Source organism: Ictidomys tridecemlineatus, chromosome 1, assembly GCF_052094955.1.
Source record: "Ictidomys tridecemlineatus isolate mIctTri1 chromosome 1, mIctTri1.hap1, whole genome shotgun sequence".
NCBI classification, from domain to species: Eukaryota; Metazoa; Chordata; class Mammalia; order Rodentia; family Sciuridae; genus Ictidomys; species Ictidomys tridecemlineatus.
The window spans coordinates 14903650-14919196 of NC_135477.1; the positions used below are offsets into that span (position 1 = coordinate 14903650).

A 15547-nucleotide genomic window follows, 5' to 3' on the forward strand; every position below is an offset into this window, starting at 1 on the left:
GACACAATACCTTTGTCTGTTTATTTATTTATTTTCATGTGGTGCTGAGGATCGAACCCAGAGCCTTGCACGTGCTAGGCAAGCGCTCTACCGCTGAGCCACAACCTCAGCCCCTCAACAAAGTATTTTCAAAACTCTCTTCCTTACCGATTAAAAGTAGAGGAGCCTGGGAACTGCGGGGTGGCCTGGGGAACAGTGACGGTAAGGCAGGGCTCCAGGAGAGCACCCCTGAGCAGAGCTCCCCCAAGAGGGAAGCGGATATATAACACCCACGACTGAACTGAGTGAGTCCCCTGCACACATATGAACTTGTTTCATTTTTAAGACGCCCCTCTGGGGTTGGTCTTGCTATTACAGAGAGGGAAACGGAGGCCCAAAGAGTTTAAATCATTTTTCCAGTATTATACAATCTAAAGGGAAAAGAGGACAATGTCCTTAAGACTTTGTAACTCAAAGAATCTTAAATTTATCTTTTCCCATCTTCTTTATTGTGGTAGTTTACATATAATAAAGTGTGCTGATCTTAAGTACGCAAGCCCACAAATTTTGATAATGATCTGGACCTGTGTAACCACCACACAAAGCAAGACATAGAATATCTCTGTTATCCAGAAGGTTCTATCTTGTCTCATCTCAGTTAATTCTCTTTCCACCCCCACCCAAGGGAACCCTTGCTCTAATTTCTCTCGACATAGAAGGGCATCCTGGAGCTTTGTACAAATGGGATCCTATGTGAGTCCCCGTCTGGCTTCGTCTGTGCTGTTAGGCATGCCACTTATATGTTCTTTTATTGTTGCAGACTGTTTCATTCTGGGAACACACCACAATCTGCTTGATGGACATTTGAATTGCTCTCAGATTTCTGCTTTAAGGCTACTATGAAGGTTCTTTTCCAGTCTTCTTGGGGGACATATGGTTTCATTTCTAGCAAACTAGGATTTTTGTTTTTTTAAAAGAAAAACCTTGTGAAGCCATAAGAGTTGAGTTGAATTGATGTCAGGTGTTGGACAATGGGAAGTGCTATTTGGGGACAGTAAGGGCATCTTCTCCATCTGCCTCTTGGTAGGAGCAGCTCAAGTCTGTGCCAGGGGAGGGAAGTCTCCACCTGCTCCAGGCCGGAAATGCTCCCTGCAGCCAACCTGAATCTGCCAGGCAGCACTCAAAGGCTCCTTCGCCCTTCTTTGTTCCCAGGGATATGTGTTTCTGTTCTTTGAGTGACAGAGACAGGTAGGGCTGGTGCTTGTTGCTGGGTGCCCATCCGCTTCCCTCTTGGGGGAGCTCTGCTCAGGGGTGCTCTCCTGGAGCCCTGCCTTACCGTCACTGTTCCCCAGGCCACCCCGCAGTTCCCAGGCTCCTCCTGGCTTTGTAGCCTGCACATCAAAGGCGCGCTCCGTGAGAACGGCAGAGGGGAAATCTCAGAACAAAGCAGGAAAGCCAGTGAGGGCTGATTCACTCTGCAGCAGGATTCATCTGTGGAATCCTTTAAAGCACACTCCCCAGACCTTTCAAGATGTGCTCCGACTTGAGAACATCAATTAGAAAGACCGCCTCTGCCAGGAGTCGGAACACACCTCTTTATTGTGGATCTGCCGCATAGTTCTTGGTGTGAACGCACTGGCAGTGCTTCCTGTATTGGGTCTCTTTTTGGTTTAACATGCTGCACAGCTTCTGCAGGGGACCTTTGTTCTGCTCTGATTTACCCTTATAAACTCAGTCCTTCCCCACCCTGCCAGGGCAGGCAGCTTGTGACGGTGGAAGGCTGCTGAGAACTGGTGGTGGTGGTGGTGGGGCTCCCCAGTGCGTATCATCTGGAGTGACCCCAGATTGCTGATAAATGTGCCCGGCCATTCTGAGAGCTCTGCCATGGCTTATATTCTCAGAGGTGCTGCCCACTTGCTGATCGTCGCTGTCCGACAGAGAACTTCTCTTCTGGTCCTATTTATATCCCTTCAACTGCAGACAAGGTAGATCAGCAGATGATATTGACTATGCATTTACTGTGTCCTGGCCCAGCACTTAATGCCCTTAGTGATATAAACAATGTCATTTAATCCTCATCCCAAATCTGTGTGGGAGTCAATATCTCCATCTTACCAACAAGGGAACAAGGGCTCAGAAAGTCACTTGCCCAGGGCCTCAGGGCTGTGAGTGGGGGAGCCAGGGCAGGCAGACCTGACCCTTGTATTCCCCCACCTCCCCGGGCTCGGTGGCACCCCATTACCTGTTGTGCTGCCCAGGACCCAATCCTAAACACCTTCCACCCCACCCTGAAGTTAAAGCATCCGTCTTCCTCAGGGCTGTCCAGGCCTGCCTCACTGTGTATCTACTAAAACCTTGGCTCATTCTGGGGGTCTTGCAGATTCTGGGGGCTGGCTGGTCATTTCAAGATAGCCTGTGGTCCACATGGGCGGCACTGCTATTTGCGTGTGCGCCACAGGGTGTGAGTGAGTGTATCAAGTGCTTTGAAGTGGAATTGTTCATTTGAGTTTCTGAGTTTTTATTTTCTTAGCATAACACAAATTCTCTACCCTCTCCACTTTTTGTCTGGGTGATGAGGTCAAGGCACACACTGAGGTCTGTTTGTCATGGCCTTGGCCACCTATGCCTGTTTGTTCCTTTGTCAGTAAGAGCCATACTGTCACCCCCCTGCTCGGCAGCTCCTGAGTTTCAGTGGCTGCCCCGTCTGTTGAGCACTTCAAATGCCCTTGTCTACCCAAATGTCAAAAAGAGCATCATGTCCTTCCTCTCCCCCGACCCTAGTTCCATGAGAAAAACCTCCCTTTGCAGATAAGGACAGACCACCCCCCACCCCAAGAATGCCACACTTGCTCTAAGCTTTACTGGCTCATTTTCCCAACACCACCTATGGCTGCCCTCACTTCTATCTGCTATGTAACTCTCCAGTCAGAGTCTCTCTCCCACCAGATCAGTGGGTTCATGAACCTGGAGATGACATCTTTGTGGTTCTCTGCTGTATCCCCAGCTCCTGGCACATTGCTGATGCTCAACATGCTTCTAAAAAGCGAATGAGTGAATGATAGAAGGTTCTCCAGACCAAGGCTGCTGCTTAGGACTGCTTAGGGCCAAGTTTACTGTATTTTTTTTTTGCACAATTACAAAGATTTTAGGGAGCCTTCCATAACCAGCCTGAGTAGTCTAGATTAGTCAGCCTTTGGGAATCAAAACCATGTCAATCACAGGCCTGCAGAGTGCTCAGTGTGGGAGCACACAGACTCCAGGGGTGGTGAGTTTTCTTTGTAATGTACGAATCATCTCAGGGAGAAAGCATCTGCTCAGAATGTAACAGTTAAACAGCCACAACAACGTCTTGCCTTTTATTTTTTTCACACAGAAGTGTGAACTTGGTCAATGATATAAAAAAAGAAATGAACATAAAATGATACTATTTATGGACTTCCAGTTCCTTTTTCTGATTTTTATCAATGTCATCTGAGTATTTTTATATAGTTGTGGTTTGCCTCTGTTTCTGCTTTACATTATTTTTATATTTAGAATTGCTAGATGTACACATTTCCATGTGTCAGCAGTTCACATACTTTTTCTTTCTTTGTTTTTTTTTTTTTTTTTTTTTGCTACTCTGAAACTTGATAGTTTAGCTCTTGAGTCATGACCGTCTTTGCCAATAACAGACTTAGAACAAACTTGTTATTTTTTAAGGTGCAGAGTGTCCATGGAATGTTCAACTAGCCCAATTTTGGTGGGCACTTAACTCGTATTTTCTGAAAACATTTCTCATACAATATTGCAGTGAGCATCCTCAAAATTTTATTCATGTGCTGGAGTTCATCTGTAGGATAAATTTTTGGCAGTGGAAATGCTGGGACAAAGAATGTGAACATGTGGACTGGGGGTGTAGCTCAGTGGTAGAGAGCTTGCCTAGCACATACAAGGCCCTTGGTTTGATCCTCAGCACCGCATAAAAATAAATAAATAAAATAAAGGTATTGTGTCCTAAAAAATAAAATAAAAGAATACGAACATGTAAAATATCCTCCAAAATCACCTTAAAAACTATTATGTCGGACTGGGGATATGGCTCAAGCAGTAGTGTGCTCTCCTGGCATGTGTGGGGCGCTGGGTTCGATCTTCAGCACCACATAAAATAAAAATAAAGATGTTGTGTCCACCGAAAACTGAAAAATAAATATTAAAAATTCTCTCTCTCTCTCTCTCTCTCTCTCTCTCTCTTAAAAAAATATTATGTCAATTAACACACTCTCCACTAATTCATTTATTTTTCAAAGGTGACCGGCTATTCTATAGGCTGATGCACTGTGGTTTATTTTACCATTTTCCTGTTGTTGAGCCTTTGTGTGATTTGCCATGTTTTAGGCTGTCATTTGTAATATTGGTCAGCCCTAAGCCCAGCTTACTTTTTCAGATCCCCTAATATTTGACTTTTATATGCTTGAAAAAGTCACAGTTAAATAGAAACATCATGATTGTTTTTCACACTATAAAGAAATTGAGGTGTAAGGGATAGGTGTAATTGCCCAGAAATATGCTGTTAAAAGCAGAGAATGCTGCCTCCTGCCCCCGCTGCTGAGCACTTGTCCCCTGAGCTGCGCTCTGCAGAAGGTGCCCCTGGCTCCTCTGTATCTCAGCTGGTGGAAGAGCACAGTTACACCTCACAGCTTCCTCCCATAAACGCCTGCCATTCTTGACACAGGGTGACACCACCAAATTGTCCTGGCAGGGCTGGGCACTGAGGTGTCAGTCCTGTGGGCTGACCACCCTTCCAGCCTCTTCCTGCATCTCCTGGTTCTCCACGCTGTTTTGTAGGCCTTTGGCTGGAGTCTAGAAGGTTTGTGGCCGGGGAACAGACCAACCCTCAACTGCCTCCTTCGCCAGGGGTTTGAATTGGGTCTCTTGGCTCAGGATCACTCTCAAACCACTGGAATTTATCAGCCACAAGTTTCTAGGAAATGCAAATTGAGGGCTTCAAAAGAACTCCAGGAGGGTTTAGAAGAGGAAAGGTGTTAGGATGAACCCTTCCACTGAATCTGAAGAACATACCTGGGGTTAGAAATTGAGCAGCTGGCCAGAGGCTAGCTCTCCTCCCCCATAGGCACTGCAAGGTGACACGCCTGCACACAGGCATTCTAAAGGAGGGGATGGGTGGTGCCACTGCACCGGTGGCACAGTCTTTGGGGTAGATGGGGTGGCTGGTGGCTTCCCCATTCTCCTTCCCAGTCTTCTCACCCTGTCACTTAGAACTCATGACTTGGCTCTCAGCATCCCACCCACCCACTAGGAGCCAAATGCACCCACTTAGGGGTCTAGGAGACAAAGAATCTTCCTGGTCCTTAGAGTGACCTATCTAATCTAGTCATCTCTCTAATAAATTCATACAAGTAATTCAGATTAGGATGAGAATGATAGGAAATATTTAAAATGTAAATGTAAATGAAATGGTAGGAAACCTAGAGATCTTTGAGTGTGTTCGACGTCCGATTGTCATTCCCAAAGCTGTCCTTCCTATCCTGCCCTTCCCCTCGTCCCCTACCACCCCAGGCAAGTAAACTACCCGTCAGCAGTTTGCAGTTTCTTGTTTGGAAACCTCTGGGCTCTCTATGATGGATCTGAACCAACTTAAAGTGCTGAGTGCTTTTACTGGAACCCAAGCAGAGGAAAGCATCTTGGGGGTACTGTTTTTCTCTGGAAGTCACACATGAAGTCACACAAAGTCTTTATTCTCCTCCTGCAGGTTCTGATGAGGAGTACATTTACATGAACAAAGTGACGGTCAACAGGCAGATTGCTGAGTCTCAGGACAAAGGTACAGGGCTGGGCTGGGATGGCTGGCTCACAGGAGATGGAGGGGAGTACAAGGCTCAGCTCCCTCGCTCCCCCTTCCTTCCAGCCAGCGTGCAGACAGGCCTGGAGGAGTTATTTTTGGAAAACGCATTTTGGTTGGTGATATTTTGGGTTGATGTATTTTTGGTGTTTCAGCGGGCCGCCACCTTCTTGCCCATTGAGGAAGGAATCTGTCCCTGCAATCTCCTTTTCCTAGCATCATCCCAAGAACAGGAAGTCATAATTCAGATGTGCCGGGAGCACAGCTGTGTGTGGTGCTGATCCCACGATTCCAGCTTTGTGTCTTTTGATAGAGGAGGAGGGAGGAGAAAGGCTGTGAGCAACTATTTTAATATTCAAAGAAGATGCACCCAGGGGTCTTGTGAGCAGAACATTTTCTCTTTTACTGGAAGGACATGTGGCATCTGGTCCTTGTCCTCTAGATCTTCTGCTCACTGCTATTTCCCTTTCAATCTCCCGACTTATGGGACCCCAGGGGGCCCAGAGGTTTGCCCAGCTTCCCAGTGGCAAAGGAGGAGGCATAAGAAGCTCTGCCTCCCAACTCCCAAGCCTGCCACTCAGATGGAAGGTTTAGAGAGCGGTGGGAACATGGCTTCAGAGCACTGAGCCCTGGAAGGCTTGGAGACGGCAGCCACCTGAGCTCCAAGGTCAGAGAGCTGTCTGGCTGGAGCTGGCTGGATTGGCCAGAACGGCCTTCCAACTCTTTTGCAAGGGCCCAGGGGGTAATGGCATAACTGCCTTGTGTGGCAGCCCCTCCTTCTTCCCCTACCTCCAAGCTGGGGACTGCAGACATATCTGATGCCACTCCCCCTCTGCCCAGGGTCATTCACCTTTGGGGTCAACCGTGGGAGGAGACAGCCATAATCACAGGGTCGGTGCTCGGAGCAGCTCCATATAGTGCCTGCCAGGCAGTGCTCTGGTGGCTGCAGCTCTGTGGCTGGGCCATTTTTGACCTGGGGTAGGTGGGTGGGGGCCGCGGAGCCTGCCAGAAACCCCAAGATGGTTCCTTCTGAGGAATCTGCCCATGACCGGACACTGGTGCACCCTATTCTTGGAGGTGAAACAACTTTGGCTTCAGGGACAGCCTGCCTGGGTAATTATCACCTGCTCAAATAGAAGGCATGTGACGGGCAGGAGGAGCGACCAGACATTCCTGGGTAATGAGACCCAACCATGGGGCCGGGCACACCTCACCAACGCCTCTCTTGCTCCCTACAGTGCCTGAGGAGCAGGGCCCGCTGAGCAATGGGGGACCTGGCCAGCACACCTTGGCCCCTCAGAAGAGCCTTCCAGACCTCCCGCCACCCAAGACAGTAAGTGTTCATCCAGGGTCTCCCGTCTTCCTGACTCAGGCCCCGGGAATTTCTACTCGTCCTCAGAAGTGTTGTACCAAGTTTCTGGCATTTTCTGAGCATTCTCCATGTATAGAGCATGAGGCAAAGGAGACTGAGCCAAGGAAGCTCCACAGGTGACTTGTCATTGGCCCAGGGCCACCGTATTCCCCATGCTAAAGGTGATGGGAACGGGGAGATTCTATCAAGTGTCCCCGTGTGTCTAACACCATGCTGGTCCCTTTCCCCAGAGTCACATGAGAGGGTCCACGTACAGCTGTGGTGTCCAGCTCAGGCCACTGTGACCTTTTGAAACTGTAAATCTTACCGCTGTTCATTTCCTGCTTGAAACCTCCCCATGGTTCTCATTAACTTAGAGAAAGACGTTCCTTGACGTTGCTCCGGGCCTGCACGTCCGGCCAGCTCCCTCTCCACTGGCCTCACTCCTGCCCCTGGGTTCTACCACTGCTGTGGGACCTGCTGTAGGGACTCTACTTCCTCTGCCACTGGGTCTTCTGTGACTGTCGCTGCCTTATCTCCCAGATGTTCCTAGGCTTCCCCTAGCTGAGCTGCATGGGGCATCCCACTCCTGCTCTGCCTGTTGGTACCACCCCTTGGCCCCTCCATGGGACCTGCCACTCTTGACAAGATCCTCCTCTTCTTTGCCTCCTCCCCAGGACAGGAACTGTGTCTTCCACTTACTACTTCATGTCCAGTGGGGCACACAGTAGGCCACACACACACATAGTCGTTTACTGGGTGAGTGGATAGGTGGATGGAGGGGTGAGTTGGATTATAGAACTCTGAAGACATGGGTTCAGGTGCCAGGGCTTCGAGGCACTAGCCCTTGCACCCGGGGAAGGTTATTTAAGGTCTGTAGCTCTGTGTCTCCTGATGTTAAGTGACGTTGGTGTGCGTCTCCCTCTTGGTGGTGGTCACTGGGCTGAGGGTGTAGGCCACACAGCGCTGTGTGGCATTCTTCTGGCGTTCAGTGAGGTGGGTGGCAGCGTCCTTGTTTTGTGGGTGAGGAGCCTAACATCTCACAGTAGCAGCATCAGGATTCAAACCCGGGCATTTGCCCCATGGAGCGTGGTTGGGCTGGTTTCTTAGAGAAGGTAGAGGGCCACAGCTGGGGGGATTTATGCAGGAGGCAGGGGGTCTTGAGGCCCACCTCAGCAGGAAACTGAATCCATGGTCCCTCTGAGCTCCAGCCAAATGACCCATTGCTGATCTTCAAGCTCATGTCACCATTGAAGGGGTCCCAACCCCAGAATGGCTCTGGACGCCCCCTGCCCTCATGCTTTGCTGAGGCAGCAGGCTCCTCCAGCTGGAGCGTGACTCTGCCACACAGACACAGGGCCCTTCTGCAGTGCCTGGGACCCTTCCCCATTGCATGGGGGCCCTCAGGCTGGGGACGGCTGGTGGGACTCTCTGTCTTGGGCTAGGTGATCCTTGATGGACTACTCTTAGTCTTTGGGTGTCCCCATAGTGCTGACGTCACCAGGGACTGCCCCACCCTGAGCTCTACCCACTTCCTGAGCACAGGCACCATCCCCCCACCCATCCAGGGCTGGCTGTTCTCATCGTGGTTCTCCATGTGAAGGAAGGAGCTTAGCGGGCCCCGTGGTGGGGGGATTCAAATCTGGTTTGTTGCCACTTCTGTGTGGCAGAGTCAGCGTGGCTTCCCTCCTCTGGCCCCCCGTGCTCTGGGGAGAAGCACCTCCCTTCTGCTCTCTCACCCACTTGCTGAGGGCTTTGACCAGTGAGAGAAGCTGTGGTTCTCTGTCTGATAGAAGGCTTTCTGGTGTGTCCCAGGCTCGCGCTCTCGCTGGGTGGTAGGCTGGAGAGGGAGTGTGGCTCGGGGCCAGGGCCACACTTTCCTGTCCTGAATCCAGCATCTGATGGGGACCCGGGCACCTTGGACATCTGCCAAGTGGAAGTGCCCCATCCACACGCCATGAGCCACAGGGTCCGCACCTGGTGGGTGGGGGTGTTCACCTGCAGGCTCCCTGGCGCTGAGGGCCAGGCCTTCTAGAAATCTGTGGTTTGAAATCCCCAGCACCACCCCTGGGCTACATCCCAGCCCTTTTTATTGTTTGAGACAGGGTCTCACTCAATTGCCCAGGCTGGCTTCAAACTTGTGACCCTCCTACCTCAGCTTCCTGAGTCACTGTGACAACAGGCCTGTGTCCGTGCGCCCAGTTGACATACGTGTTTTACAGATGGGACCAGCATACAGGTTTGAACCAATTGGTCCCGGTGAGGGTGGCGGTCCCGGTGAGGGTGTCAGTCCCGGGCGCTGGCACGGTTTTTACTACTCTGTTGGAGTCTCATGTACCAACTGTGTGGCATAAAGGGCTGTGAATGAGGTAAGGGGCAGGGAGGCAGGTGGCCCCCTCCAGGAGACTTCCTGTGGCATCTTTGTCTGGGGACTGCTTGACCAGAGAGGCTTACAGCCACCTGGGAGAAACCTGGTGCCAGAGGTGGTCTCCCAGCCTCCCCTGAGGACTTCCTGTGCCAGATGGGCCAGGCGTGTGGACAGCAGCCCTTATCCAGATCCCTCCCCCTTCTGTCCTAGGCACCCACCGCCACCCCCAGGGGTTCCAGGCGTGGTGTGTGGAAGGGTAGCATGCAGCTGGGATTCTCCCCTCCTGGCCCACACGAGTGTGCACGCGCCTGAGCTCCCTCGGGCCTCTTGCGTCAAGCCTGGCCAAAGCAGCTGTAGGTCGTAGTCCAAGGGCTGCAGAGGAGTGGGGTGAGGAGCCGCCAGAGAGAGGATGAGAACCAGAGCCGTAGCTGCCTCATCAGAGGGACGTGGCAGCTCCACCCCAGGGCCTGAGCCTGGAGTGACCCTGTGACCTGCCCTCTTCAGGAGCCCCTTCCTTCCTAACCTGACCCTGCAGTATCTGGGTGCCCCGGGGCTCATCCACCTGAGTGCCGGGCTCCTCACCACTGCCACCCATGGGTGCTACAGAAGAGATCAGATGTCTGCCTGGAGTCCTCAGTGCCACTGGCCAGGCCAGGATTGTGGCCTGTCCCAGGCTCAGGACTTGTTACCCATAAGCTGGGACTTTCTCCACAATGGTGTGGGTCCTCACTCCAACCCCCCTCGGTGGAGAGCGGGCCTTCCCAACAACAGAAGGGCAGCCAGAGGTCCGGAGCAACCTCGTGGGTGTGGACAGTGACTCAGGCAGCTCTGGCCTCCCCGGGCTGCTGGCTGCGCAGCCAGGTGCTGTGGTCACGGCAGGAGAAGCAGATGTTGCTGGCCACTGTTTACCTCTGGCCAGCACAGTCATCTCCACCCACCTCCTCTGGAGGCCTGAACATGCACCAGTGCTTGTGAGCTGCCCTGTGGGAGAAGCAGCTGACCCCATAGAGGGGCATTGCCACAGTCAGTGTGGGCACCGGGGGGACCCCCCACCAAGAGCTTTTCACAGGGCATGCACATCGGAGCAGGCCGGGTGGAGCTGCAAGGGTGCCTCATGTCATCTGGGCCACCCCTCTTCTTTAACTCTCTGTCTCATTGTAGTCGGGGTTGGCCCTGTCCCTGTGGCCAAGTCTCCCTGCCTCTGCTTTGGTGAAGTGAAGATTTTTGCAACACAGCCGTGCTGCTTTAGCAGGCATTGTCCGTGGGTTCCTGTTCTGTGCTGCAACTGGAGAGTTGGACATCTGAGATAAGAGACTCCAAGGGGCCCACAAAATCCCCAGATATTTGCTACTTGGCCGTTTATGAAAAAAATCTGTGGGCCTCTGGTAAATCCCGAGCAGGGTGACTTTCTTCCCGTCTCTTCCTCTGAACAGTCAGAAAGTTATTTCCGGGATTGAAGTCAAATCCCTTCTGCATCTTCATTCAACATTCACTGTCTTCCCCATCATAAAGATGTCGATGATGATTCAAATATTAGCCCTTTCTCGGATCCCTGGGGAGATGAGGACCCGCTCCTTTGACATCCGATAACGGGTCTTTCATGTGTCTGTGTGTAGAGGACTCTCTCCTGAGTTCTTCGGAAAATCATTTTCTCTTTTAACTTGACCTTAGTGTTTTTTTGCCTCAGGAGCCTGGGGACCTGGGGCTCTGACTTGTTCCTCGGTAGCAAGGTGAGGTAGAGCTTGGCATACGCTGGGTCCGGCCCAAACAGTCCCCTTTGTATCCTTCCAGAATACATTGATTTGTCCTCTGCCAAATACATAGACATAAAACGTCTCCATTTGCTATTCTTACATTTTATTTTCTTAGGTTAATAAAAATTAATATTTATTGAGTGCTTAATACTGCTGAGCCCAGTTTTATCCTTACAACAACCCCATGTGACACAGGTATCTCTACTCCATTTTGCACTAAAGCCCAGGTTGTGGAGAGTCACACAGCTGGAATATCAGGATTTGAGCCTGACACAGGAAGTCGGATTCCTCACCACTGTCCTACACGTCCCCTCTGGACAGATCCATTTAGATATTTCACGGAGGCTTTGGGGAGACTCATGAAATGTTGCTTGGTGCAGAGGGAATCATTCTCTGCTCTGTCCTCTTCTAGCTGTGGGATCCTGATCCAGAGTCAGATCTTGGGTTCCTTGAGCTTCTCTCCATAGAGGCCATCTCCTCACACCCCCTTAGGGGTGCTCGCACCACCTGCTGAAAGGGGGCTTCCAGAGGCTGCACCGGGAGCTCTGGGCAGCCCCATGCAGAGCCCAGGGCTGTCTGAGAAGACCCTCTGGCTGCTGAGGGCAGGGGAAGCTTCCCCCCTTGGACTCTGGGAAGCTGCCTGGGCCTCCCGGGGCTGCCCTTTCTCAGGCTGGTGGCTGGGGACAGCTCAGGAGCAGACACTTCTCCTGAGACTAACACAGGAAGCTGAAGGCCCTCTGCTCGCAGCTCTCAGTGTGGCCTGCTGCATGTTCGCAGCCCGGCAGCCACATCCTCAGTCCCACTTAGTTCCCGGTGGCTTAGGAGGTGCCCAGGTGATCCTGTTGCTTCCTGTGTGGGGAGGTGCACCCGCAGGGAGGGAGTGACTCCTGCTGGGGCTGGAGACCTTGGAGCCACCTCTGGGCTTGCCCAGCTCTGCTGTCTGAGGCCAGGAGGAGCTTGGAGGTGCAGCTGCCTGGCCTCTGCCGACCCTCTTCATGGAGACCTGTCTCAGCTGCAGGACAGTAGTCCAGGGATTAGGCTCCTGTCATATCAACCGCCCTCTCTGCCCAACCTACAGACCCCTGGGTTGTGGATGGCCCCCACAAGGCCGACCACTGTGTCCTTGCAGTTAGTGTGGCCAGGCCCCATGGGGAAGTGGTGAGTCTCGGTGAATGCTCAGAATGGCCCTGGGAAGATTCTTTGGCAGAGAAGGGAAGCGGCTTGGAGAGCCTGTGTCCCTGTGTGGGATCCCTGGGTTTCCATGCCAGCCCTCCTCCCTGGTACAACTCTGGGCAGGCTTCCCTTCCCTCTGGACCCCTTCCTCCTTCCCCCCATAGGGTGGATCCAGGTTGCTCCCAGCGTGCCTTTTCTGAAGGTGTCTGTTCTGTCTGATCATGCCACAGATTCCAGAACGGAAACAGCCTGCCGTCCCCAAGATCGAGTCTCCAGAGGGTTACTATGAAGAGGCCGAGCCATACGACACGTCTGTCAACGGTAGGTCCCAGCGGCTGGGGCGGGAGGGGACTCACTGTTTTAACCCAGAGTCGGGCCCACTCACCTGGTGGGCACCAACTCACTCATCCCTGGCTGGAAGGCAGAGGGGCTGCCATTCCCAGAGAAAATGGTCAGGGCATTTGGCCTTTGGTCTTCAGTGTGGTGCCAAGACCCACAGCCACCCAGCCAGCCTGCCGGGAGGAGTGAGGATGGCCCGCAGCCAGCAGGCTCACGGTGCTGGTATGGACTCTGCTCCCACCTGGATCTCCTCCATTCATCCCAGAAAGAGGGTGGAGGAGGAGCTGTTGGCCAAAGGGTGCACGTCCCTGGGAAGCAATGGAAATGGAGGCCAGACACAGTCTGAGCTCAGCCTCCATGTTCTTCTGTGACTCAGAGTTGTTGTACTCCCACTGTGTGACCAGGACAAGAGCACTCAGCTTCACTGGAAAGAAAATAGATTCAAATAAACCCAGAATACATTGTGTAGTGGTAAGCCAAGCATCAGGAAGGAAAACAGAACCGAGGCTAGACTTTGGCAGGAGAGGAGTGCTTTTCTCTGATGGCATGACCTTGGGCAGATCCCTAAATGTTGTGCCAAATGGATCAGGCAGATACCTGAGGGAAGAACTTTCTAGACAGAGTCAGTATATGCGAAGGCCCTGGGGCAGAGGCCAGCATGGCAAGAACAGGTGAAGTAGGGGAAGATGAGGAGTGGAGGGCTGCAGGCCATGGTGAGGGCTTTGGAACTTTAAATGAAACTGCAAGCCTTTGGATGGGGTCCCCTAGTGACTGACCTCACTTAACTCCTGCACCCTGTATGAATGGCTACACAAGATGGCTCCATGCTGGAACCATCCATTCCTGGCTAGTGTTCTCAGCCTGAGGAAGCTAGATCAGAGCTTGGCTTTCCCTTACTATAGTGAAATCGCTGAGATAACTAACTTATAAAGAGAAAAGGGTTATTTTGGCTCATAGCTTTGGAGGTTCCAGTCCAAGACTGGATAGACCCATTGCTTGGAGTCTCTGGTGGGCAGCTGAATGGCAGTGCAAGCCACTTACCTTATGACCAAGAAGCAATAGAACAAAGGGGAAGGAGCTGGGATCCCACCCTCCCCGCTGTGAGCACACCCCCAAGGCCTACAGCCCTAGGACCCTGACTTCTCAAGGTTCTCAGTGCCTCCCAACAGCTCCACCCTGGGGACCACATCTTGAGCGTGGACCTTGGCAGGAGAGTCAACATCCAAACTTTAGCACCTTCTTCTCTTTCTCTCTTGCCTTCCTTTGTAAGTGAAAGGGTTTTGAAAGCACAGTGTGATGTGCAGGTGCGCACAGTGATAGTCCCTGCTGGTGGGAATAAACTTGGCAGAAGGGGGCGTGTGGTTCCATGAATAGCAAGACCCAGGAGGAGACTTGGAGCCACGTCAGCTTCTCCTCTTCCTCCACACTGTACCTGCCGCCTCTAGTCCCAGGAACCGTGGGAGGCGAGGGCCTGTCCACCCTGAGGATAGTCTGAGAGGCTGGCCTTGTGGTAAGACCCCTCTTAGCTTCACCCCCTGAGCGCGTGTGACGTTGCCAAGTCACCTGCCCTGCTGTGATTTCAGACTGCAGCTGAGGGTGCGGGGCTGCTGTCGGGGCCCATCGTGAAGGTAGAGACGGTGACTCACTGCAGTGAGCACCTTTGTGTGTCTTAAGCCTGGCTCTCTAGGGTGTGGCCTCTGCCAGTCAGGGCCTGCCTCCCAGACATGCCCCAGGCCTGTTTGTGAGGCAGAAGCTTTATTTTGACACAAACAAGTGGTTGGGAAGACCTGGTTCTTGGTATTTGTCTCAGCCTGAGTCCCCCTGTTGTTTGTAACCAGGACTAAAGGTTATCACAAGGACGGCTTCAGCTCACCCTGGGGAGTGGGTCAGGGAAGCCCTGGGGTGGAGGAAACCCAGCTGTGGAAACCCATAGTAAGGCGGCCAGGAAGAGGGCCTCCTGTCAGGACAAGGTCTGAGGATGACCTAGGGAGAGGTGGCCACACTTGTTACAGAGGAGGACTTTCCTGCAGGACAAGCCGGTCTGTCCTCACTTCCTGCCTGCTGTCCCCACACCTGCTTGGGCAGCGGGATGTGCAGGTTGCAGCAGGAGGAAGGAGCACTGGGCTCCAGCCCCTTCCTCTAGTTGTTTGGCCAATTACTATTTTGCTGACTTCCTGCCACAGGGTCAGTCTCTTGGATTCTTGTCCTGCTTTATCAGCAGTGTCCCTACATGTGCTGCTGGGATGGGGTCCTCTCTCCAAGCAAATGTGTCATGTGTGTTCTGATGGTTTGACAAGGGGGTCTTTTCTTGCCCAGGACATTGAGTTCTTCATTCATGATGTCTCCTGCTACAGGCATAGCAGCTGCTGTAACAAATAGCTCCACAGTGTCCGTTTATAGTGACAGGACCCAAATCTGCTTCTCACTCACAGAGCAGTTCGCTAGGTATTTCTGGTTCCATGTAGTTTAGGAACCCAGGCTCCTTCCATGTTTGGCCATCCTTTCTCTGGGCCACTGAATCTTCTGCAGAGAGAACAGAGAACCCTAAGTGTTCCCTTAAAGCACCAGCCAACCCCTCAGAGGAGCAAGTGCTAACCTCTGTGGACAGGCAGCCATGTTGCCACATGTGGGTCTCTGTACTTGGGTACGTCCCTCTCTTCATCTTGTCTCTCTCTCCTTGCCTCTGTGCTTCTGGACACCATGCAGGCCATTCTTGCAGATCTCTCCCTCCTGGAGTCCCCAGA

General features: G+C 52.4%; 1 protein-coding gene across 4 annotated transcripts in view; it reads left to right on the forward strand.

Moving 5' to 3' along the window:
- The window catches only part of Afap1l2 (actin filament associated protein 1 like 2), a 90594-nt gene that overhangs the window by 55263 nt on the left and 19784 nt on the right, over nucleotides 1-15547 (forward strand). For all 4 annotated transcript variants that reach the window (XM_040272363.2, XM_078045209.1, XM_040272364.2 and 1 more), the window contains 3 exons: nucleotides 5729-5800; nucleotides 7057-7151; nucleotides 12695-12785. In XM_040272363.2, the coding sequence (XP_040128297.1) occupies nucleotides 5729-5800; nucleotides 7057-7151; nucleotides 12695-12785 (258 nt within the window). The remainder of the gene's footprint in view (nucleotides 1-5728; nucleotides 5801-7056; nucleotides 7152-12694; nucleotides 12786-15547) is intronic.